At 38.6% G+C, this 26,337-nt stretch overlaps 2 protein-coding genes across 2 annotated transcripts; both read right to left on the reverse strand.

The window, feature by feature from the left end:
• Positions 1 to 346: 346 nt before the first annotated feature.
• On the reverse strand, positions 347 to 16,480 carry ddx46 (DEAD (Asp-Glu-Ala-Asp) box polypeptide 46). Its single transcript, XM_042499177.1, has 23 exons — positions 16,370 to 16,480; positions 15,956 to 16,114; positions 14,752 to 14,874; positions 14,561 to 14,648; positions 14,299 to 14,467; positions 13,704 to 13,942; positions 12,751 to 12,858; positions 12,314 to 12,479; positions 10,859 to 10,979; positions 10,032 to 10,207; positions 9,427 to 9,548; positions 6,955 to 7,033; positions 5,762 to 5,844; positions 5,221 to 5,385; positions 4,862 to 5,024; positions 3,989 to 4,182; positions 3,703 to 3,840; positions 3,422 to 3,571; positions 2,976 to 3,203; positions 2,072 to 2,290; positions 1,614 to 1,758; positions 1,441 to 1,514; positions 347 to 843 (listed from the first exon to the last, which is right to left on the reverse strand). The coding sequence occupies exons 1-23, from the start codon at positions 16,384 to 16,386 to the stop codon at positions 796 to 798; spliced, it is 3,174 nt and encodes a 1,057-aa protein (XP_042355111.1). The 5' UTR covers positions 16,387 to 16,480; the 3' UTR covers positions 347 to 795.
• Positions 16,481 to 17,539: 1,059 nt separating this feature from the next.
• Positions 17,540 to 25,949, reverse strand: camlg (calcium modulating ligand). The gene is made up of 4 exons (XM_042499439.1): positions 25,651 to 25,949; positions 23,401 to 23,873; positions 23,008 to 23,073; positions 17,540 to 22,045 (listed from the first exon to the last, which is right to left on the reverse strand). Exons 1-4 carry the CDS (start codon positions 25,802 to 25,804, stop codon positions 21,854 to 21,856), a joined length of 885 nt encoding a protein of 294 aa, XP_042355373.1. The 5' UTR covers positions 25,805 to 25,949; the 3' UTR covers positions 17,540 to 21,853.
• Between the last annotated feature and the right edge of the window lie 388 nt (positions 25,950 to 26,337).

The following is a 26,337-nucleotide window of genomic DNA, read 5'->3' on the forward strand; positions in this document are numbered from 1 at the left end:
GAAAGAGCAATAAAATCTGGGGAATATAAGGAATAAACGTGACATTAGGTAATGAAAGTCTCCTAAAATAAATAGATGTTGAATCATAACAAAAAATTCTAATGAAAAAAAAAATGTTTTATTTAACTATATTGACTAATTCATACATTTTTAATTGCATTTATTTATAAATATAATACATCATTCGTGTATTTTAGGATTGGTTATTTTATTATTTATTATTTTATTTTTATATTTATTATTTATTATATATTTATTTATTTATGTATTTAAAATTTACTTTAAAGGCATTCCATAGAAGTATATTAAATGTACTAGTTTTTTGTTAACGCAAACAGCTGGACAATTTTTTTTCCTTAACAACACATTGTTTTATTGTGCGGAAAAGTAAAAACATCTTTCATCTGATTATTTCTTCGTAAAGACTATGGTTGGGATGTTTCTTGTACATACGAGATGGTGAAATCTGACCCAAAAAAATATCACTTATATAAAGCATGTCTTACATTTAAGACATATTGCAGGTTGTGATAGTTCGATGACAAAACTGTATCAGACATTTTGGTATTCATGGTTTGTTGGTATAAAATCAGGGAATTTAAGTGAAGCACAGTGGAAACTACGGGGAAAAAAGTATGAAAAATAAAAATTAAACCAGACCATGAATTTAGATAATGAAAAGGAACATTATTAAAAAATATAGACTAAAATATTCTTAAACCACTTTGATGAAACTGTAGAGATGACAGGAGAGTGCTGGGAGATGAAAACCCGACCATGAAGCCTGCTCCTCCTCTACAACACTTTGTAACGGCCTTTGCTCGTCGGCTGGTAGGAATTTTGCTGAAAAAGAAAAAAAGCGACAATAAGTGACATCTTTCATAGATATCTGCTGAATAACAACCTACCATGTTTCATTGTTACTGATCTTAACAACAAGGTTCATACATTTTCATACATGGACAAAATTTCACAACGTTCCATGACTTTATAGGAAACCATAATTACAAAAACGTTTGTTAAACTTGACTGGCATTTTTCAAACATATCAGACGCAATCTCTATTCAAACGTATTTACAGTTAGCTGGCATATATGAAAAGAGAGACGGAGCATACGTAAACAAAACATTGTCACACATCAGTGCATATGAGAGCTATCTTATGTTGACAGCCACAAAAAATAGATTTGCCGTTATGTTACAGTATGTGGAAGATTATCCACCGATGTTTACTGTAACAATGTCATTACACACAACAAAATTGACTTTTTCACAACTTTCAATGATTATCAGTAATTTTATAACTTATTCTGGACTGAAAAATTCCATTGTTAAAATCCATGACTATTCCAGGTTTTCCATGACTGCAGGAACCTTGAAAATCTGATCAGCATGAGATCCATCACTGGTTATTGACTTCAAGAGGTAGAAGATACTTACTAATCTGATGAGCTCTTCTTTGATTAACCGAGTAATCTCTGTTTTGGCTTTCTGCACAGCCAGTTCATTTGCACCTAGAAAACAAATACATAGTTATAAACAGTATATACATTTTTTAAGTTTCAGTGTAAAAATAAAAAAAAACACTGAAAAATAATTTCTCTGACACATACTTTCAATAGCCAGGTAAATCTTGCGTTCTCCCTCTTTGGGCTCTTTGCCTGGAGGGAAATATGTTCCTCTGATGGTGATAGCAGCTTCAGAGTATTCACCAATCCTCTGCAGAGCTTCCTTAGATGTCACCTTCCATCTGGCCGTCTGAGGAACAGAGAAAAGAAAAAAAAAGAGCATGAATTTGCAAACAAATAAAAATCCAATTATAGATAAATATTTGATGGTTATGTGGGATTGCACTTCACAAAAAAATTGAGATCTATTTGCGATATTTTTTCAAAGAAAACAATGAGATTGAGATTCTGTATTTTCATTTCTTATCTGTTGCTCCTGGGCACCTACAAAACCAAGCTGAATGGCAAAGAGCTAAACTACAGAAAATCCCAAAACAAAGATCAAAATTAAAACGTGAATCTGCTAAATATTTCAGTACAGCCCTGCACTGCATGCTGCTGACCTGAGGGAAGTCGTTAATCTCCAGCTCCTCTTCGTATCTCTTGATGGTCTCAGCCTGCTCAGCCGCCTGCCGCTCCTCCTCCAGCTTCTCCACTGGGGTGTAGTTCAGCTTGGCATTGATCTTCTCCGCCAGCTGCTCCGCGATGGTCTTGGCCGACACAGAGGGCGTCATGATGGTGCCGCCTCGCAGAATGGCGTTGGTAGCCTGCTGCATTACGTCCTGTACACGAAGAGAAAACCAATGTGACTTTATTTGAACTACATGGACGGAAACACAAACAGATCAGAGAGGATACAAACACAAAAAACATGCAATGAGTGGCAGAAAATGACAAAAAAAGATGTTAAAGGTGGAAAGTTTTTAAATGTCAAATAAGAACTCATGGACTCTTTCAATAAGTTTATAGCTACCTGGAACACAAACCTGAAGGCAGCAACCACAGATGAGGCTCACAGGTGCACACACATTTATTATTTTAAGGAAGTGGAAAAAACAATGTTTCAAAGCCAGTGATTGGACATTTCATGTTAAAAATAAAGTTCATGTTCTTATTAGCACAGGTTTTAAAAACTTCAATGTTTCTTATATAAATGATTACACTATGTTGTGATACTAATGACTTGCACCTTACTTCAGTATTAACTGAGATAATATACACACAAAAATGGTGAAAATGAATTAATTAATATTTTAAGTAACTATTTTTTTTTTAAATTTTGCCAAGCAGTAAATGTGTTTTGACCAGAACAATTCTAAGACAAAAGGTCACTTGCTGACTGATACAACTGCATTTTAAGTCCTTAATGGCTAAGTAGAATATGTGATAATTTATAGATGTAAGATTTAGAGATAAAAACTCCCCAGACACACCTGCACTAATATATTTCCTCTTTGTGTGACGTACCTGAGCCTCGGCACCCAGGTTCTTCTGAGCATTGATTTTGAGCGCCAGCCTCTTGGCCATCTCCAGTTTCTGGATGTTTCCTGCAGATGTGGGTCCGAAGCCTGGCAGCCCCCCGGGGACAGCTGTTGTGGTGGCAGCTGCTCCTGTGGGACCGGCAGCCGCCCCAGGAGCAGACAGATCCTTCACCCTTTTCTTGGAGTTAAACATGCTCTCAATTTGCTCCTCAATCTGAAGAGGGACAAAAGGGGAGAAGATTGAGATGGGTTAGAACAAGTAGTTAATTAATGAACTGTTGTAATTGTGCCTAGAAGGAAGGCCAACAGAAGATATCAAAAAGAAAACTGATCTTAAACAGCTGAGCACTGCATTTTGTTAAATGTGCAAGTTGCCAATTTCAAGAAAACTTAGAATAATGAAATTAACAATGAAATTCAAATGTTACTCACATCCAGGGCTCCGTCCTCATCATCAGAGTCTTGTAATCCAAGAGCGGCTTTCTGCAACTTCTTTCTCTCATTGGCCAATGCGTGCTCTGTCTCGTCAAACTTGAAGCCTTTTCCAGAGAAGCCGCTGCTGCTCTTAATGGTCTTTCCCTCCTGCAGGGGAGAAGGGAAGAAACAAGGAGATAAATAAATGTTGATTACAAGTATACAAGTTTCTAGAATGCCTACTTGGGTCTACTTGCTAATTAAGACAGCACACTGATTTAACTACTCCCTCATCTTACCGCTTTTTGTTGGTCTTTGAATGAGGCCCAAAGCTGCTCCAGTTCAGGCGGGACAGGAGAGCCAGACAGCTCCAAGGCTTTGATGATATCTCCAGCGTAGCGAACCTGATCCTCTGTGATGAAGGTGTAGGCGTAACCCTAGCAGGAGAAACAAGATGAAGAGACGTGTTAACCACTGAATATTAAGGCCATTAAGTGAGCGCTAACAAGTCCACTTAACACGTTAAGAAAAAGAACTAAAAAAACACACTCAACACAAACACAAATTCAGTTTTAAGTAGCTGACCTTGTTGCCTGCTCGGCCAGTGCGTCCGGCCCTGTGGACATAGTCCTCGTAGTGGTTGGGACAGTTGTAGTTGACCACCAGGATCAGCTGCTTGACGTCAAGGCCTCTGGCTGCCACAGAGGTGGCCACCATCAGGCGACACGCTCCATTCTTAAAGTCATTGATGATACTGTCTCTGTCGTACTGGTCAATTCCTAAAGAGGCAGCAGGAAAGGAATATACTGAAGACCAAATATCAAGAATTATGATAAGGCAGGATTCAGAGCCTGTGATAGTGAATATATTCATCCCCTATGTAGCTGTGGGAAGAGTTTTACTAGAGACGTCATAAAAGGACAAACTTGCCCAATTTGGCTGACAGTGGACTCATATTACAATCTATATGTTTACATACTTTTAATATCACAAAATGTCCTACTTGATTATAGTTCATCTTGTATTGTTGTTAGAAGAGCAGGAGAATGCTCTCCTGAACCCAAGGTTACATGTGTTTTGGTCAGACCAGGTAGTAAGATACCCTGAGTGCAACACAGTTTTGCATTGTTTCCTAGGTCCAAAATAACCATGTTTTTTATTGTTGTTGCTTTTGCACTGTAGGACCCTCGGTGTATATAGGGGCTTTTCTTTTTCCATGAATTTGTTTCTCAACTTAAGCACAACACCAACTAATTCTACCAAGCACCAAGAATCAATTGTCTCTCAGAAATCTAGGTGTCTTAACAATGTTATTTTTAATTCCTCATATATTTATTAATACATTTATGTTGACAATTCTGTAGTTTACTGTCATGAATGTGGACTTAAACAATATATATTACCAATGTCCAACTATCGCCAAGTTGTAATCAGTGCATCCCAAATGTGGCTCCTTACCTCCGTGCAGTGACATGCAGGGGTACGAGGCTTTCATCAGGTCTTTTAGCAGTCCGTCTGCATGCTCCTGTTTGTCCACAAAGATGATGACTGAGCCTTTCTCCTGGTAGTGACCCAGAATCTCTAGCAGCTTCAGGAACTTCTTGTCCTCTTCAATCACCAGCTACAGAAACATATTCAAAGAAGAAATCAGAGAGAGAGACGGTGAGGTGTCTGTATTGGGCTTGGTTGCCACTATGAATTAAAAAAAAAAAACTAAATTACAATACTGGCATCTGTCTTGATACTGGACAAATAAAACCAAAAATTCCCTTTTAATAAATCATTTTCAGAAGAGAGATGAAACGGAGATGATTTACCACGTGTTGCTCCACATCGGAGCAGACGACACTGCGGCCTCCCACCTGGACCTCAATGGGCTTCGTCAGGATCCTCCGGGCCAGTGCCTCCATGGCTCTGGGGAAGGTGGCCGAAAACATGACCGTCTGACGGTCTGGACGCACGTTGTCTACAATACGCATCACCTGGTAGAGGAACCAGATAACACCGGGGGGTTAGCGGATTTTGTCCAATCATTCTCGCTTAATGTTTTTTCATTTTATGTTTCTTTTTGGATACATAAGATCCAAGGTAACAGAAGAAAGTGACCGTGTTGTAATTCAATTTTTATTTAAAAAATGAATTTTTTCTTAATTTTTGCTAGTTTTGCATGTTTTTGACATTATACATCCACTTGCCTCTAACTGTGTGAGATAGCTGTTTACATAATTGTTCTTCATGGCAATAAACAACTATTTCTGCTTCCTTTCTGGGGCTCACAAACATGCAAAGTTCATAATTGTGACTTTGGTATACAAAAATAATTAGGAACCACATTTGATAAATACGGGTGACACCCACCTGTGGCTCAAAGCCCATGTCAAACATCCTGTCCGCCTCATCCAACACCACGTATGTAACTCTGCGCAGGTTGGTGACTCGACCTGCACACCAAAGTAGAGGAGCATGAGGACAACAGTTAACTTCAAGAAAGGTTAGTCCTCATACACATTCTGCCTTCTTCAAAAAAAAAATAATTTAACAAACAGACAACTTTTTCAGGGTAAGACTAATTTTCCAAGGGACCAGGGTTTTATTCTATTTTGATTTTTTTTGTTTGTTTGTTAGTTTGTTCTGCTTTTTTTGTTTGTTTGTTTTCTCTGGTCTTGCGTACCATCTCAGGGGCATGAGGGACCTGTAAAAGTCAGAAAACAGCCTCAAGATACAAAACAAGAGATGGAGCCCCATCAAGCATTATCTGACCAAGCGCCTTTTCACCTACAAGGGAAACATATTACAGATTACCTCGCATGTGTGGAAACAACAAAAACCCTTCTATTAAACTGCTCAGAAAAGATTCACACAATAAAGTGTCAGTAAATATAACAACTACAGCTTCTTAAACACATTTCAAGCATTTCCTCACATTTGTATGCAAAAGCTTAGTGTTGCACAGGGCTCCACAGTGATATTTACTCCCAGAAGCCACATGAGCTCCTAATTAAAAATAATTAGCTAAACAGGTGAGGTATTACAGATGTGTGGTCTGTGAAAACAACTGGAAAATGTCTTTCTGTGCTTTGACTATCAAATTGCACATGCTTTTTGATTAATTGATTTATTTATGTGAGTATATGAACTAAAACAACACTGTAGAACCCTGGTTGAGCATTCAGGCTACTCTTGTTTAATAATACATAATTACACATCCTGATTACACCCACGTTACAATACACTTATCAAACATTTTGATCGTCTCTGGCTTGGAGGTTGAAGAGCCACGGAAGCAGCACCAGGTCCACCTACCTGTATTTCCCCTGATCTTCAGGAAACACACCACTGTCTTGTCGATATGACTGAGCCCAAGGATGGTCAAATAATGTTGACAGTTTAGTAAGTGGTACTGACTTGGTTAATTGTGTACTTTATCATATTGTAACATTTATGTCATGCAGGGTAATTAACAAAAGCCTCACAAGGCTTAAAAAAAGGCTCATTTGCATCGACATCCTAAAAGAATAAAGAAGTGAGAGGGTCAAGGTGCATGAACTCACCGCTGTTGGCCCCCAACATGTCGATCATTCTTCCCGGTGTGCACACGATAATCTCAGCTCCTCTCTTCAGCTCAGCGATCTGAAGGCCAAAGACAGCAGGTTAAAGTATTAATGCAGCATTTAAAATTAAAATATAACAGCTATTAAAGTAGCAGAGCTTACATATCTTCCAGACACTGTTTGGTGCTGATTATGTAAAAACTGTACAGTTTTTGCATAATCAAATTCACTGTTACCAAGTAAGGGCTTTAGCCAGTTATTATTCTCATCAGATTAATCAGTTGGGCCTTTTCTCACTTTATGGATTAATTAACTAACTAAATTGGGCATCTGCTGGCGGTAGCTTCATATTAACTGTGCAGATATGGGATTGGTATCGATCTTCTCATCTCACTCTCGGCAAGAGAGTGAAAAAGCTCATTTCCTAAAATGTCAGACTTTTCCCCTGAGTTATTCTGAAACGTATGCTTACGTATATTTGCCCCTCTCAGATACAGCCAAAAAATTATTAAAGATATTTTAAGTACAACATTTAAAGCTACAAACTTCATGTCAAATCTACTGAAACTGTCTATATTCTGAAAGAAGTGCATGAGACACACTGGCTGTGAAAAAAAAAAAAATCATGCCCCTTCTCCCAATCAGACTGGCAGCAGCAACAACCAATCAGAGCCAAGAAGTCACAAACAAAGCTTTCATGTCAAACACGATGTGAACTTCCTTCAAACTGTAAGACTAGGTAGTGCTGATCAAGTGTGAATCAGGATTCTGTAACTGCATTGCCCATTTCTCACCTCAAAAGTTCACAAATTTTCTCATTTTACAACTTAACAGTACACTATAGCATGTTTCTGAAAACATCTGAGGCGTGAAATAGTCAGTGCAGTAACAGAATACTAATTCACATTCAATCTGTGCTGCCTTTTTTGACAACATGACCGCAGTTCACAAGCAGTGATTGACATGATTGACAGCTGCTACAGAGAGAGATTATCTGTCTCAGTTATTGCTTTGTGTGAAAAGAGTGACTGTAAATGTGAAATGTTATTTTTTTCATAAATGTTACCAACTGTGGCTTTAATGAAAGGAGCACTCAAAACAAGAAAATAAAAGAACAACCTCTCCCAGTTTCTATTTGTGCTTAACTTTATATGGGCTAGCAGACAAAAAGAGGAACATTAACAAGGGACATTAAGTTCTTTGGTGTTTTATAAATCAGCAATTCTTTCTTTGTTGTGTGATGCAACACAGGACAGGTGAGAGACATGATAGAGATGACAATATGTCCCCTTTTTCTCTTTTCTCTCCTCCCCTCAAGGAAGATAGAAAAGGAGGCAGGGGGACAGGATCAGGGAGGCTAGGTGGGAAAATCGAGGATAGGGGTTATACCCAAAAACAAATAAATTAATAAATAAATAAATAATAAAGAAGAATGAATAAATAAATGAATTAATAATTAATAAAGAAGAATGAATGAAAATGAATGAATAAATAAATAATAAATAAATAATTAAGGGGGGGTGGAGGTATTGAGTGCATGCTGGTGGTGCGCTGTGTATTTCTGCTAGGTTCCACAACTGCAAAATCAGCTATTCTAAACTGGTGATCCAAGGCCCACTGGTGGGTTTCAGATTGCCATCTAGTGGGATAAGATGTAAGTCAAATGTAACTTTTTTGGTAATTTACAAAGCTTTTACATCAAAATTTGCACAAGACATCACATAAATGAAAAAAGTCAAGCTAGAATGCATAATTTAAATGAAAAATATGTTTTAATATCATCGGGCAGAAACAGATGTGTTTTTGCTTCTGTTAGCTGGCTAACATTCCCTTGTGCAGTAACACAGAATGGTTTGTTCCTGATGCACTTTTTTTTGTTTTTGTTTTGTTTTGTTGTGTTTACTTTTTTGTTTTTTGAGAAAACACTGCATGGTAGGGAAATATGTCCCTGAATACATTAGATTTTGATTCATAACGGCAGGCAGTGATGCTGAGAAGATGTGTTTAATGTGTTGAAATCTTGTCAGATGATAACACCAAACACAAAGCTCTCAGGATATGCTGGGAAGCCAATACAATCTTTCTAAATGAAGAGGGACAGGCTTCGGGCACAACAGAAAGTCATCACAACCTTAACAGCTGAGAAAGTGGCATAACACATATTTACTACTTAGGTTGTTTTGTTCTGTCATATAATGTTGTTTTTATTAGATATTTGGGAGGTTGGTGCTAAAGCATTGAGAAGCGGTCCTTGATTTAAAAAAGGTTGAGAACCCTTGCAATAACATAACATACGTAATGTTCAACTAAGGCTCTCCTGTTAGATCACTTATCAAAGATCATCATGGACCATGACAGGAACATTGTGTATTATTGTGCAACACTGACCTCAACTTTGCCAACCACTAGAAAACCATTAAAGTCCTGGGGATATAACATAAACAGGCAAAATTAGTGTATGTGTGTGTTTACCTGTTCGCTGATGCCCGTGCCTCCATAAACACACACCACCCTGAGCCCCAGCGATTTAGAGAACTTCTTACACTCCTTGGTGATCTGCAGAGCCAATTCTCGGGTCGGAGTCATGATAACAGCTGTGACGGAGGAAGAAAAACAGGATGGCTGATAAGTAATATTAGAAATGCTGTGGAAGCATAACAGCCTGTGGGTTACTATTACAAATAAATCTACCTTGTACCTTGTAAATGGGTCCTCTTTTAGTCTTTTGACCTACATTTAAACCCAGTCTTTGAAAAGCACAATAGTTGGACATCACACCTTTATTTCCCACAATCCTATTTCTGACTTCATTCAGTTATTATTTTTTTAACTCTGCAATAGACATAGTATGCCAGTGCCTACACTGGTAGTTTGGCTTATTGTGAAATATTTTGCGTATTGCTTATTTGACTTATGTACATTATTTAATTTTTGAGATATGCTCATTTTTATGAGTAGAGTGCAAAGGTGTTTTGATGGTTTCATCATTCATTCCTCTGGCGCCACTGTGCATTTTGTCAACCTTACAATGACACGACATGACAGCCGAAGGATGTATAAAATGATCTGTTCCTTACAGATTGGTCCCTCAGACTCCTCCAGGGGCCTCTGGTCCATAATGTGTCGGAACATGGGCAGCAGGAAGGCTATGGTTTTCCCGCTGCCAGTCTTCGCGATGCCGATGAGGTCTCGGCCCGACATAATGGCAGGGATGGCCTGGGCCTGGATGGGGGTGGGCTTTTCGTAGCTGTGCCTGGGTACATTTGTGAGAAAGAATTAATACAAATATGAAGTGCTGGTCTCTGGTCATAAAGGGTCAAGTGTCACATACAATATTGATTTTTGGCTGATCCGTGTAAAAGTAAAAGCCAAAAGCGTTTATAAGGATTGACTGTTACTGGTTTTCCAGGGCTGATACCAATACAGATTATTAGTACTAACTGAGACCAATAACCGATATTTGGAACCGATATGCATTAATAAAAAAAATGAAAACGTTCCAACAAAAAACTTTGTTTAAATGCCTTTAGCAAATGTTTAATCAAAACTGATATATACAGCAAGACCAAAAAAAAAGAGGGGTCACGCTTTTTAAGGGTTATTTTTGTTGTGGCACGAACACACCGGCCAATTGTTTCTCTGATAATGTTTTAACAAAGACATGTTTGATTCTGCTGCATTTCCTGCAACTTCATGTTCAGTGTAATATACTGTGAAATACTTTATTTGACATTTAAAAAATGGGAGCTGCTCTCTGCACGAGCCTAAATCACTGCTTGAGCCATGTACAAACAAGCTGACTGCTGTGCTTTCCTTTCATAAAACTGAAAAGAAAATCATCTTTTTTTCCACCCTCAACAAGTTGCCTTGTCCATCACATCAGCAGTCACCATCAGTCACTCACTTTTTCATGGCACTGAGGATCTTCATAGACACTCCACACTGCACCCAGGTCTTGATGGGTTTGGGACAGCCCTTCCCTTTAACGGTGATGCCTTCCAGTTCCAGCCTGTGCGCGTTCACTTCTATATTGATTCAAACCAGCCAAACAGAGAGATGTTAGGTTTTCAAAAATGTATATTCTGAATACCAAAGCAACAATAAAACCATGCAAGGAATATACAGTTTATGTGCTGAAAAACACAGTGTTTGGTAGTTTAATTGCTAAAAAGCATTTTACACTTTTGGTTCATACCTATGTCGAGATAACTGGCTTATGTGTATTCATCATTATTGAAAAGATCACAGCAACGCTAAATAAGGCTGCAGTGAGTAATATACAGGTACAATAGCTTCTGCTCCTAATGATTTAACAGTATCTTTTAAAAACAGATGACTTCTGTTTATCCCGAGTTATATTTATTTTAGGGTTGACTACAACAAAGACTAAATAAAAAAAGACTAACAATTCCTTAAAGTGTTTAACTCTGATATCTTATATTACTTGGCTTATTTCAATATTAAGTGCTATATACACATTTCGAGCAGCATTAAGAAAGGTAATGAGGTTTCATACCCAGCCAAAATAATAAACAATAACCAATTCTTGTTAAGCTGGCTGGTACACCATTCGTAACCGTCGAATGTGTATAAATAAAATTACATTCATACCATGCAGACGTTAAAGATACTAGGGGGGATGTTCCTAAAACACAACATATAGACTCAAGTAATCCCTCTCCATAATCACTTTTGATTCACTGGGATTGTGTGACAGTGTATTTTTCTGTGGAGAATCTGCCTCTGCCTGTACTTTCTCAGTTTTCATCTTATTTTTTTTGCTTGAGAGGTTTATTGGTAAAACAAAACAAATTTTGAAGGGGGGGGCTTGGTTGGTATTATTGGAAAATTAAAACACTGCAAGTTTTCCTTTTGTATCAGGAAGAAAATAAGTGATCTGGGTAAATTTTGCCTTGCTTGACATTGCACATTCTGCACTGCGACTATTGCAAATCGCAATATCGATACTGAAACTATGTATTGTGCTGCCCTAATCAACACATTTTGGCGCTACGTATGTTACATAAAAAGCTAACTTACAGAAAATATATTCACTCTTATGTGACATTACAGGTCATCTACGTAAGATTGATATAACAATTCATTTCATCATACACAACCATGACTTTTCCCAAACTTTCAATGATTTTTACTGATTCCATGAATGAGACTGTGAAATTCAATGACTTTTCCAGGTTTTCCATGACTGTGGGAACCCTGCACAGTGCACATGAGAATGGAAATGGGGCTGATACTTTCACTTTCCCTGGCGAGCATGTTCACAAACACTAACAGACTAGCCTGGATAGCCTAACATTTCAACTAACTGAAATCATAATCTCGTGTTAGTTTTCCTGACCTTCTGGAGTCATCCTGGCGAGCTCAGGGACCTCCACATAGAAGTTTTTGCGGTACGGCTCATACTGGATCTTGCCGTGGTCAACAGGCTCTAGGATCTTCCTCTGTTTGGTCTGGAAGCCTGTAAGAGCTGTCTGCAGATCCACTTCTTCCTCCTCTGATGAGTACTGTCAAACACATCGGTTACATTTTGGATATTTAGCAGCGGGTTCAATCTGAAAAAACTAGATGAAACTGTCAAGCTTACTGCCTGATGATATCAGTATCTGAATTTAATTCTCTGGGAGAACTGATACATTATTTGATGGGTACTTTATAGAAATACGTGAGAAAATAAGCACTTTTTTGCTGATGAAAGAAAAGTCATTCGTATTGAAGAAACGCAGGTGAGCGTGTGACCTTCATCACAAACACTGATGAGGGTTGAAACAAACTCACTTCCATAGCATCCTGGTCATTCTCCATCAGCTCACCCTTCTTCTTATGAGTGGGTCCCTTCTTGGTTTTAACAACTGTCACCACTTTGGTCACTGTCATGGCTCCTCTCTGTCGAAGAGAAAAACAACATGCATGTTATCTGGCAAAACAGTGCAGGAAAACATCCACTATGACGACCTCTAGTCAAACACAAGAAGACATCCTGTTGTTGACAACTGACAGGAGTTGGCTGTCAATCTTGCTTCAGTTGCAACTGGTTTCTAATGGAAGTCAACTATAGTCATACATTACTTTAAGACCCTTGAACAATTAACTGTAACCAAAAATTACCCTTTAACATCTAAATAATTTTTCATAACCACTATTAAACATTAGAGGGATTCTCTTCTTCTTCTTCATAGTCCTGCATTGGGTTAGGTATATGCCGGTACTTTGCTTGTGATCGGTAAAAAAGGTGATTCACAGGGAGTATTTGGTCAGATTTTAATTTCTGGTTCAGTTTTGAATGAACAAATAACTTACTGGTCAGATTAGGGGTTTTGGATGATGGCTGTATTTAAATAAAATTAGAACAATCATAATCATTTATTGTTTAAACGTTTAAATTCCCTGGCTGCTGGCTTGTGTGTCAGCTGTTTCTTCTGCTGCAGCTAGAAAATGAGAGCTGCTTCAATCAAGCGTGTTACAAACAGGCACATAAACGGTGAAAATTTGCTGCTCAATATCATGATTATATGAAAAAAAATATTCATTTAAATCGTATTTCCTGAAAACCTCCATTTTAAAATCCATAATCTTGGTTTCATATGTATAAAATGTCTTAAAATGAATACTTTCAATCATTTGAACAGCGTATGGTTACATCACATTTCCAGTTTGGGTGCCAGTCTTGTAAATCAGAGCCAAGCAGAACTCTGGGTCAAAGTAACGCCGTATTTAACTCCCGCACTCACCTTATCATTTCCTTTCATGCCTCCCATGTTGAACTTCTTCACCTCCTGTTTCACTTCCTCCATGTAAGCATCCAGAGGATCCACGTCATCCTCCTCGGTCTGCTGCTCCATAGGAGTCTCCTTCTCCTTATCTCCCTCCTCTTTCTCCTCCTCCTTTGTCTCCCTCTCTTTCCTCTCCCCTTTTCCTTCCCCATCTTCATCATCGTCTCCCTCCAGTGGAGCTGCATCCTCGTCATCGTCTGAAATAAAAAGTCACTGTAAGGCTCTGCTGCAGGTCTGTACTAGTCAAGTGATCAGTTGGCTGATAAAAGTATATTAATTGATTAAAACTCTATTTGAATTGATTAATTTAATTACCCATCAAGTGCAAATACCAAACATTTGCTGGATACAGTTTCACAACGCAAACAATTATTCCAGTATTTACATCACTTTAACTTCTGTGGCTAAATAATAATCAATTGTTCAATCAAAAATGTAAATAATTCTTGGATAGGGGTAGTTTTGGTACATTTATGGGTCTTCGCATTTAGACTCCCAAATTTCTTTACAATAAAACAACAGATGGGGAATCAAACAGCGCTGATTTTTTTACCATCGTCATCCTCCAGGCTCCACTTCTTGCCCTGCTTCATCTCCTCCAGTTCTTTCTTGATCTCTCCGATATTTTCGATGGCCTTCTTCCTCTGCTCCTCCCTCCACTTCTCCACACGCTCCTTCCTCTTCCTCATCTCCTCCTCAAGTTTGTTCTGGTCAAAGTCTTGCTGCATGGACACAGAGGAAATATCAAAAATATTTCCCATCTACTGTGTGGTGACTTTTCTGAGAAAAGCAAGAACTGAATATATGTAACTTACATCCTCAACTTTCTCATCCTCTTTCTCTTCTTTTATCTTTTTCTTGTCAGATAAAGGATCAATGCTGTCTTTCTCCTTGCTCCTTGACCTGTAAGGAAGATACCAATAGAGAAAAAGAAAAACAGTTGCGTGGTTTTGGTTACCAGAGCCATCAGTCACATCCTGTTTGATTTTTTTTTCTTATGTCTTACTTTTCATCTGGTCTCCTGCTCTTGCTGGGGCTAACAGATCGGGACCTCCGGGCTCGGCTCCTGCTGCCAGACCTCCTCCTTTCTCGGCTTCTGGACCTCCTCCTCTCTCTGCTCCTGGTGCGCCTGGACAGCAAAGGCAAGCATATGGCATAAAAACACACAAGACAAGAGGGAGACAGTCTCATTTCTTCTTCACTAGCTGAGCCCAGAGTCCCTGTACACCAGACAGTTACAGAGGATAGCCAGCTCTATTTCTAATGATGACTCACACCCTTTGCACAGGGAATTTCAGCCCAAATGTGTAAAATAAAACACTACAGGAATAGTTTTGTTGAAACTGCAATCATTTGTTTGAAAAAGTCATAGCAACGTTTGCACATAATGTAAAACTTCAATTACTAGCCCAGGGTATCATTTGCTTTAACCAATGAACTCAACAGGCTTATATCTGGGAATAGTGTCTATGTTGGATGGGCTTTTAATTCCTCTCACACAAAACTGTTGCTTAGCTGAGAAGGAAATACGATCAATTTATTGATTTAACACTTTAAAACCTCGGTAAATTGACTCTTAAAAAGAAAAGGAAGAAAGAAAAACATGGGAAGAAGATAATGCAACAAAAGAAGAAATGACCCAGAAGTTCACAAAAAATCTGTAAAAAGTACAAGACAATTACCTGAAAGTTTGCCCCCCCAAAAAAACAACAACAACAAACCAATACAAACAAGCAAAAAACTAGAAAATAACAGCAACAAAACTGAAAAAAAAAACTTACATTTTTAATATAATAATATTTTTAATAATTCAGTAAGATAATTTCAAATATACAACTTTGAATATATTTCACTGGACATTTTTTCCTTCACTTTTTTAAAAAAAATAATTGACTACATCTACTGGTACCTTTCTTTGCATCTCTTTGTATACTATGCCAGCAACTCCGTCTTCATTGGTGCTCATGGTTTTAGTTAAATTAACTTAAAGACTGAATAGTGGAGCTGTGATTGCAGATTTGTGCAGTTCTGTAGCCCAAGATAAATTGTCCTACAGTGGAAGTTTATCTTGATCTTTAAAAAGCTCCTTAATCAACCAAATTATTTTCCTCCAAGTCTCTTTTTACTCTAATTCACCTCTTTAAGTTTAACAACTGTAGTCTCCTTTAACACTCACGCGTTGTTAGCATACAATAATGCAGAGCACCCACCTGGCACGTTTTCTGTCTCTGGACCGGGACCTGCGGCGGTCTCGGCTCCGCGACCGCTCCCTCCGGCTCCGGTCGTCTTTCTTGGAGCGTTTGTCCGGGGAGCGACTCTTTGATCGGCTGCCTGACCGTCCCCGAGACGCGGAGCGCTTCCTGTAGTGTCTGAGGACCAAACAGCAAAATAATCACGACAGTTGAAAAACTTATTAATTAAAAACTACATAATTAAAAACGTTTTAATTCATTTTACACGGATACATGAGATTAACCAATGGGTTGGTTTGCAAAAGTGTGTTTTAGCTAGCATGCTAATCGAAATTAGCCACAGAAATGAAAATGTTTAAAGTTTAGCGGCCACAGGAGGTAGTCACAGCCGAAGACACAAAACACCAAATACACCCGATAATTCTGACATACCTTGACTCACGTCCCATTGCTTTCCACGAAGTTATGTTTTTTAAAAAAGTCAAATTAGTTCACAGATAACAACGAGTCTTGTGCGACGGACGGTTGTTTGTGTCTTTGAACCTTCACGTTAGAAAACTGCGACAGCGGTTCACAAACTCGTGAAGCTGACGGTGTGATGCGCCACCGCGTGGTGGGAGGCCAGAACTGCAAACCTGCACTGAAATTACACCGCGAGTACAAAATGTTTTCAGGACCTTGAGTAAGTGGCCACTTCTGGATGTTATTTATCAAATTTTCTTTAAAACAATGCATATGTGTTTCCTCAGTCAAATATCAGAGAGAAATATCTATGCAGGGAGAAAAGTCAGTGTGCAGTATTAGCTGCAAAGTATGTTGAATGTTGTTGGAAACTATGAGAAACAAGCTCTACACTAAATGTTACTACATAATCAAGACAGTATGTATATAGTATGTGTCTAAAATATATTTCTGTAATGTATTTCTTATCTTGTGATAATCAATATAACTTTCTTGCACAAAATGCGATCATCTGTTCATCTGTTATTTTGCTTTGGTAACAATGTAACGTAAATGCTGATGCCAATAAATTACAATGGTGAGGGGGAAGACTATGAAGGATGAAAAATGACAAAAGTATAAATAAATAAACAAATACATAAACATGTAAATGAATGAATAAAAAATAGTCTATTCAAGTCAATTCAATTTTATTTATAAACCAATATTCACAAATCACAATAAGCCTCAGATGACTTTACAGCATATGACATCCGTCTGTCTTTAGACCCTCACATCAACTAATGAAAACTCTAGAAACCTCAAGAAGAAGCACTGAGGAGGGATCCCTGTTCCAGAAAATACAGTAGATGACAAAATGATGCAAAGGAAAGAGAGAGATAGAGAAAAATAGGGAGAGAAAGGGAGGCAGAGGGAGCAGAGATGAACAGCAACAATAATAGTAACAATAACATTAAATAAAATAATAGTAATAGACATAAATATTAATGTAATGTATAATAGCACAAAATATTACATAAGTAGGCCCACAATATTACATAAAAAAATAAAGTAAATAATACAAAAATGCTGACATGAATACAAAGAATGAAAGAAAGACAGAATGAAAAGAAAGAAAGAAAGTCACGCAAGTAGGATTTATTTGGTATGAATGGTCAGTTTATTCATTCCTGTGTATGTTTTTAATCAGAGATTGTTTACTTCATGTCAACACTGAACTGGTTACTTAAGTAAGACACTTTAAGAGCCATTAAAAACAGTTATTCTGTAAACTTTATCAAAAACAATCAAGTAGGTCAGACAAGTCGTAGGATAAATCACACCATATTATTTACATGAAAACAAAAAACCTAAAATTAATTCACACTAATAAATTAATTTGGATGAAATTAAAAGTTTGGAGAGAGGACATTATCGCACAGAAGTTGAATATATATGAAGTACTTATGAATGAGGCTCGAAACAAAGCAAAGCAGGCCACATCACCAGAATTACTCAACACAAATAAGCGCATAAACTCCCACTGCCCCACGTTTGTTTGCAGCGACAGCACTTTCCAGTAAAAGACAAGACTTTCCTGTCAAACACACTTTTCATTACACTATATGAAGTTTACTGCGTTTTTAAGCTCACAGCCGTGCAAAATAATACACTCCACATTCAAGGACTAAATGCTTTTTCTCACAACTCAAAGGAGGAAAACTGGTTCGTAACACGGGTGGACCCTTCTGAGCGCTGGATGACAGATCGCAGCATAAAATATGACTAAAAGCAGGACCTATGAGGATATCTGTCACAAAACAAGCACACAAGATTCAAATCTACCAATTAAAGGAGAGCGCAAGTTTTTAAAGGTATACTTGACCCACAAAACGGCCATTTGTAAATCGATCAGTCGTGCGGTTACCTTCAATTTGTGTAGAAAACTGCGGCAGACAAATTAAGTCAACATGGAAATGCCAAAAACTGAAGTTCCTTGAATGGCCACTTGAGACTGGCTCCAGAAGCAATCCTCATAGACTTCCATGCTAAAATACCAAACTTAACAGCAGAAATAATGGTCACTTCTGGCTGCAAAAACCAAGATAGCAGCCACAGAAATGCCAAACTCTAGGCTTTACAATGGGAGTCCACAAACCAATAGGTGACATCACAGTAGCTACGTCTATTATTTTATACAAACATGGTCCCCAATCAATCAATTAATCATTATGTTCACCATTTTCCATAGAGGAACGCGAGAAAACCATGACTAATTGACTTACAAATGGTCAGTTTGTGGTTGAGATATTCCTTTTAAGACACTTAACATCATCAGGAACTGGATATTATCAGATACTCAAAGTATAGCTGGATGATCGTGTGTAACTGTTCCTCATACTTTTTGACCTAAAAATAACAAGCCTTGAAATTGGGGTGATCCAGCAAAAAAGAGACTTCTACTTTTCTGTCTTTCTGATGTATATAAGGCGAAGAGGGGGGCAATATGTTTAAAAAAGGAGGAAATAATTCAGAAATTTGAGTAAGAATCCTGAGAATAAAATCAGAAACTAATCTCAGAATATATATTTTTATACAAATGGTGCTTAACCTCCATGTAAACACTTTTGTTTGAAGGAAACTTTTTCTTGGACCTCAATGGAGGTTGTCATTTGTGACGCAACTGCAAAGCCTCAAGGTCGTCTCCTGCTTGAGTTGCAGAGGCAAGATTATGTATGAGGCCACAAAGAAACCACCTGCCTCTGTCAGTCTTGATGATAATCTGTCTTAAGCTTTCTGCTTAATTCAATCATCGATTGTCAATCATGACAGACCAAGAGCTCCATATAAACCTCTTTGCTCCAAAGTTGTTGTCAGTTAACTTAAATTCCAGTGAAGAAGTGTTATGTTTTTTTTTCGTTTTTAAATTTAGGAGTAAGCTTTACATGAAAAGCCTTTATCCAGCAGGCTATGTGAAGGTTAGATTCAGGCTGTAAATGGAAGTACCTGAAAATGCATGGACCCCAACTCTGCCTGACATACTGCAAGACAATAAAAACATATTCATAGTGCTGCATATGAGTACCATACCTCCAAAGCCAGTAACCTGCGGAGTAGTCTGCAGCGCCTTAGCTGAGAATATGACACGCTGCCCATTTTATGCACCATCTTTGGGGATTATTAGGATACAGAAGGACTTAGGTCGGCTTTTAGAAAATCTATTATTTAAAGCAAGACTATGTCATTTTTAATTCATTTTCTTAAAACTGAAGAACTTAATATTTTATTAAATGCAGTGTTCATTCAATACCACAGAGGGTCCACTGGGTTTACACCGGACGCAGAACTGTCACGCCAATTTTCCACTGAGCGCTGGCCGCTTGCCTTCGATGCCCTTGTTAAGCAGTCAGACCGTTCACACTGGACGCTTCGCTGCCCCGAGCTCTGCTGCAGGCTGACGATCTGCAGCGATAGTTTCGATGTCTGTTTAATTTTTCTGTGAGCCGCAAGTGAATCGGCACACTAAGTACTCTATTATGAACAATATAAAGGATATGCTAGATATGATATACATGATCTGATTTCAATAAATGACTTAATATGCATCCAGTGCTTACACAATGCTTGTCAGCCAAGTCTAAACAGACAGGGAGAGCGAAAAGCAGACACACATAGACACACAGGTACACAGCCAGAAACACACAAGCAAGCAGGGACAGAGCGACCGGGGCAGAGCTCTCTGTGTGATTAGAAAGGAGCAGAGAAGGAGAATCGCTGACCAGCGTGGAGAAATGCGCACCTGGTGTGATGAGCCAGGCCACTGCTAATGGGCAGCTGCCCGACAATTAACAGATCGGGGCACTTCCGTATCCAGTGTGATTCGGCGTTATTGTAGGTAATGTTATATCAGACATTAGTGAGTCAGTCCACTAACTTACCAGTATTTATTCTTTGTAGTGTTGCACGAAATTTTAGCATTCACCTCCTGAAATTACCGCTTGTGGCTACAATAGCTGCTGTTAAGCACAATGTACATAATCTCACTTTAAATAAATTATTCCAATCAAACAATTTGAAAATTTAAAGTACATCTTAGGTAGTATCAGAAAAAGATGTTTTTGCTGCCTTCTGTTGGTTTAAATTCTCACCTTACTGCAGGGATGTAGAAGTGTACTTCCTGATGTGTAATGCTTCAATCTATTGTTTTTGAAGAGAAACTACCTCCGACACAGAAAAGTGCCTTGGAACGGTCATTCCAGTTGAGAATTCGTAAACTCAGGGCATGATCTGTTTAGACAAAGTTTGCCAATGTGAACACACCCGATGTCACAGCAACAGGGCAGGCAGTGCATACAGTGAACTGAGAAAAACGACATTTTCATAATTTACTTTATGTATGTGTTGTGAAATGTGCCGTAACAACATTGTAGCTGCCATCTCCATTCAGTTGATGTATGCTTCACTAAAGTCTACACAAAATTAAGCACATAATAACTTCACACTATTATGCACGGCAACCATTTACAGAATTTTGCGTTGCATGGTATTTAAATGAGCAAAGACGAGCAAGACTGGTGATTATTTTATATGTCGTTTCTCTCTGCTAATGGCGCTGTGGTAACTGAAGCATGTCCTCTGTAGATGGCTGTGAAGCTTAGAGACTTGGCATGGGACAGGGGACACATTTAGATCAGATGTCTGGAATGCAGAGTCAGAACTATTGAATCAGACGTACAAAGGATTGAAGCATTAGTACATCACGATGTCACTGTTGGGTTTGGTGACAGGTGTCACAAACTTTAAATATTAAACCAGAGAGGGCGGCAGAGCACTGCCATTCAGCCTGGTGTTAAGTTGCTCTTAAGTTTCTGTTTTGAAAATTTAAAGGATTTTTCTGATGTTATGCACAGTACTGGAAGACAGTTCATTGCACTAAACACCAGATTGTTTTTGATTTTGTGTGGTTTGGCATTTACTTGCTTATGCATCGATATCAGATTTTTTAAAGTAATGCTGTGCCAGTTTGAGAAATTTCGCCCAGCCCTTGAGGAACTCCAGTGTTTCCCATTCATAAGTTAAATGGAATCTGTGGCTGCCAGACTGCTGAAAAACAGTGCTGGTGTCCACTCCCTACCTTTTTCTGTGCTAGACCTGACAAATAAATATCACTCAGCAAGATAAATGCCATTCTTTGCACAAGTGAACACATGCTGCCTTTCTGTTTCTCGGGTTCAATCCAGAGCAAAAATGACTCGGATATCTCTAACAAACACTGGACTCTCTGGTCACATGTAGCTTAGCATTAGTGAAATCCTGAAGCTGACGCGCAACCCTGATCATAAGGCAGCGAGGACTCGTTTCCAGACTGTCAACAACAAACACACGTCAGCAGTATTTATATGACCATGCCTTGTTGCTATGGGAGACAGAGGGAGGGGATAACAAGAAGGGGGACGGGGTGAACCTCCTGGTCCATCAAGGAGTCTCTGAGCCAAAGAGCAGCAAGATCTCGTGTGAGAGGATGAAGGTGAAGAAGTAAACGCAGAGGTCGGCAAAGACGTCCCCCATCCTCCTGTAGGTGTCCATGGAGCGGTTGATGACCTCAGCGGGGATGCCGGACAGCAACAGGGCAGCGGTCAGCACAGTGGTCTGGGCCTTCTTCTCTACCTGGAGGAACAGGAGTATAATGCAAAGAAAATAATGTGTGGTTGCAATTAATGATTTTTTCTCACTGTCTGTCTGTCTGTCTATTCATTATAGATAATTAACCAATTGTTTTGTCAATAAAAAGTGAAATAATAGAAAACAGATGAAAGTTGGGTTTCAAAGAAGTAACTGGGGAACTCTCAGTAATATTTTTACTGTGGGTGCAGTGACCAAAAAAAGTGACACATAAATACATTAAAATCAATCAAAACCATTCATGTCACAGTTTTAAATTTTCCACACAGACACTTCTGAAGTATCTCTTAACCTCAATAATCAGTAAAGGTTTTCTTGAACTGTGTCCTTCTAACCCATGGATCTCTATCCTACAGAAATATCTGGGCAGTTATTAGGTTTTCTCCCAAGACTTATTACTACAAACTGTCCATAGTATACTAAGAAAAAAGGGTAGCTTTGATGCATTAAAAATGATCCTGACTTGTTAGCAGGCACATCTGGCTGTAGATGTTTTAAATGTTGATATCTTCTAATGTTTTTATTTTGAAATGTTATGTTATTTTTTGTCTGCAACTGTGTTTTTACAAAGACTGTATAAAATAATGTGATCTGACTCAGACTGTAGCTACATCTCAAAGACAGCTGTTACTCAAGCAGCCTCACATTTAAATATACGTAATGTTGGGCCTAAATAATAATAATTTAAATGGATGAGTTATATAAAAATTCGTCACTCTGTACAATTGTCATGAATGTTGAAATTAGATATAGAGACCAAAACCGTTTATTGGCAAAAGGTTGCAAACATGTTTATTTCTGCTGCAGGGTTGGCCATTTTAACATGTGGGTCTGTGGAGATTAACTCGCTTCTGGAGCCAGCCTCAAGTGCACATTTGAGGAACTGCAGTTTTTTTGCATTTTTACATTGACATCATTTTTTCATAAAATATCTGATACAAACTCACCTTTGGAAAGTATTTGGATAACCCCATGTAGGCCAGTTCCAGGGTCAGAAATGGAGCAAATATTGACTAAAATGAAAAAAAAATACAAGGACCACCATCATGTTTCAAGTAGACTGATGCACTATTATTAAATCTGGGCTGATATCAGAACCCAGTGAAGTATATAATATTTGACATTCCCACAAAATGCATATGTATGATAAAGCAACATTTCACACCTGAAAGGACCTTTTACTTTAATATAATTACTAAAACCTGTAATAGATATCTGCACTGTTAAGTTTAAGTGCTCAAAGATTAAATATGACCAGAAGCCTTTAACATATGAAATAACGAACACGTCAATCTCACAGTTATCACAGGAATGTAGTGGTTTAAAGCGAGCACACTTACCAGGAACTTGCAGACAAATATCCGAACAAAAACAGCGAGGAGGATGCTGCCGATGAGCCTGAAGATTCTGAAGGGATCAAACTCTTCTGAGTCAGACCCTCCGTCCTGGGCCGGCTTCTCATTGGCCAGCTGACCCCGCAGTTTCATGGCATCGTCAAAACGGGACAGGTACTTCTGGAGGCCTCGACGCGGGGAGCCGCTGAGGTCGTCTGACGCCCGCTCCCCCCTCGGTCTCGGCCGGATCCCTCCGATTTCGTCTTCCAAAGAGCTTCCAAGAGAACCGCCTAGTGGCTCACTGCAGTCTGGCAGAGGGGAGCCCCTCCTCTCTGGAGTGGCACTGAGGGAGCGACTGCCGAGCCCCGAAGTCTCTGGCAGGAAGGGAGACGGTCTCTGGGAGGACGATGATGACCATGGATCTGTCCTGTCGAGGTCAAGGTGGAAGCGGGGTTCTGTGGGACGCCGGAGTGCTCCAGCTGGAGATGTCAGACAAAGTCAAGACATCAGATGAATGAAAACAGGAGTGAGTGAGATGTTAAATAACCACAGTCTGCAAGAGAAGGTGTAATCAGCCAAAATGAATGAGTTCAGGCCCTTTAACTCTAAAATTTTGATCAGGATCCAGTATTAGTTCGGCTTAATTTCAGCTGCAGACGTGTTATTATGTGGACAAAGAACTTGAACGGACACATTTTTTTATTTGTACCCATTTCTCTTACAGGACCTCGCATTGATATTTGTAGACATAGAGCAACACCTGCAACCATCAATTATTTTCAAATAGATTGATCTGCTGCTTTTTTTCTTGAATGATTGAGTAATCATTTATTTAAAAATGTCAGAAAAATAGTGAAACATAACCATCAGCATTAGCATTAGCATTATCACAGAAGAATGAGAAACAATCACACTGAGAATGTGGACCCAAATTATTTTGGGTCCTTGATTGACACCGGTTTTCTTGTGCTGCGTTCAGATGCCTTTTACAATCTATTTGACCCTTTGAAATAGGAGCATATTATTTTTATTATTTTTTGTGAAAAAAGGCAATGACCAACTTGCTAAGAAATGTCCCACAAATTATAAGAAATTAGTAAATTGTGTCAAGAAATTCATCTAAAAACTAGTTGTAAAAAAAGATGAGAATATTATTTGAAAAATATCCCTGAAAATAGGTAAATGTCTAGAAAACTACATATATTTATACCAGTTTTGTATTCAGAATTATGTTATAGACAAAAATTCTAAGATAAATACAGATATGTTATACTTATATAATACTTTTTTAGGTCATTTTGTTTTTTTGTGTGCTTATTTTCAGGTAATTTTATCGTAACCTTTTTTGCTAATTTTTGGGCCATGTCTTTTTAAGTTGCTTGCCTTTTCCCCGTGTTTTTGAAGGAAATCAAACCAATGTGCTCAGGTTTAAGAAGTAGGAGAATTTTCTCAATCCATAAATTATCAGGGTGATGACATGAATGTTTTTTGAGGATTTTTTTTTTTTTTAAACACACACACAAATTACTATATCGTGTGTGCATCTTACTAAAATGTGTGCGTGATTTACTTGTATTACGGGAACGCATTTTATTTTTTCATTTGCACGTGCGCGTTTACTAACTCACTATGACTGAAATCAAGTCATTCAGAGGCAGAAACAGTCTTTCAGCGACGAGATAGGAGCAGCAATCACTTTTTAGCAAGTTGAAAGAGTGCATTTAATGTGTTGCATTGCTGCATTGTTAATTCACCCTGCATTTACATATGATGCGCACGCCTTTTAGTAATTCATGTGTGCTTTTACAGAAAAGAACACATCTGTGTCACCTCCTGGACTAAAAGGCAGGTTTTCTCAAAAAAATCTGCCAAATCACACCATTTATCATAGCCAGGACTGTAAAAACAGAAAACAAAATTTCCAACTGTGCTTTAACAAATCATTTTAAAGGAGGATTTGCATTTTGCTTAAGAGATGTTTATTTTGGCCATAACTAACACCCACAGTGTTTGTTAGCTGCATTGGCCCCAATAACACCTATATATGACGTGAATACAAAAGTAATGTTATTTATGGTAGACAACACTTATAGCTTCAGGAGGGGTCGAGATTAAAAAAAAACAAGTCACACCCCAGCCACCCACCTCCTCTGACAAATAAAGCACGGTCCCTTAGGGAGCTCGGGTGATAAGGATAATAGATACCGACGAGAAAACAGTCTTCAGCACAACACCGGGTCATCTATAAAAACATACCGTTGTTTTCGGACTCGTTTTTAGCGTAGCCTACGATTCTCTTCATCCGGTCCTCTGAATTCATGAGCAGTTTTCTCCTCCGGATCTCTGCCCTCCTCTGCGCCGCCGACAGAGAGCCTGCCTTCTCTCCCTCGTTGGCCTCTCCGGACTCCATAGTAAATATGTAAGCGTCGGTTACAAACTGTATTCCCGATACATGCAAAAAATAGCGATTTAACGGCGACACAAACGTCTCACTGAATCAATAACACGGTAAACACAACGGAATGGACCGAGCGTTGTCTGAAGAGAGGACGCACAGTGATGAGATCATCGTTAAGCATGACAAAGTAGTTTCAGCAGGTGTTGCAGCCCTCAACGATGACTTGCAGGAAGCAGAGACGCAGCGTGAAAATCACGGATGCGATGAAAATATCTATAGTATATCCATGGAAAATACTGTGTTACGAAAGTCCTGCATTCAAAATTGTACTCATACTAAACCCTTTGAAACTTGGGCAAATTTACTTGATTTTTCTCAAAACATGGAAAGAGGGTAATGAGCAACGAAAGAAGAAATAACCCAAAAATTACCAAGAAATAAGGGGGGGGGGGGGATCAATAAAACTGCCTGGAAGTTATAAATAAATACATTTAAAGGTTACTTGAAAAAAGTGCATAAAAACAGAATAATTGTTTAAAATAGCA

Source organism: Plectropomus leopardus, chromosome 13, assembly GCF_008729295.1.
Source record: "Plectropomus leopardus isolate mb chromosome 13, YSFRI_Pleo_2.0, whole genome shotgun sequence".
Classification (NCBI taxonomy): Eukaryota; Metazoa; Chordata; class Actinopteri; order Perciformes; family Serranidae; genus Plectropomus; species Plectropomus leopardus.

Coding starts and splice junctions, on each gene's coding strand:
- camlg (XM_042499439.1), bottom strand. CDS start 25,804: ATGGAGTCCGGAGAGGCCAACGAGGGAGAGAAGGCAGGCTCTCTGTCG. Junction 23,874..25,650: donor AAACGAGTCCGAAAACAACG/GTATGTTTTTAT, acceptor TGACATCTCCAG/CTGGAGCACTCCGGCGTCCC. Junction 22,046..23,007: donor TATCCAAATACTTTCCAAAG/GTGAGTTTGTAT, acceptor CTGTTCCTCCAG/GTAGAGAAGAAGGCCCAGAC.
- ddx46 (XM_042499177.1), bottom strand. Junction 14,649..14,751: donor AGCAGGAGACCAGATGAAAA/GTAAGACATAAG, acceptor TCTTCCTTACAG/GTCAAGGAGCAAGGAGAAAG. Junction 9,549..10,031: donor GGAGTCTGAGGGACCAATCT/GTAAGGAACAGA, acceptor CCTCCGTCACAG/CTGTTATCATGACTCCGACC.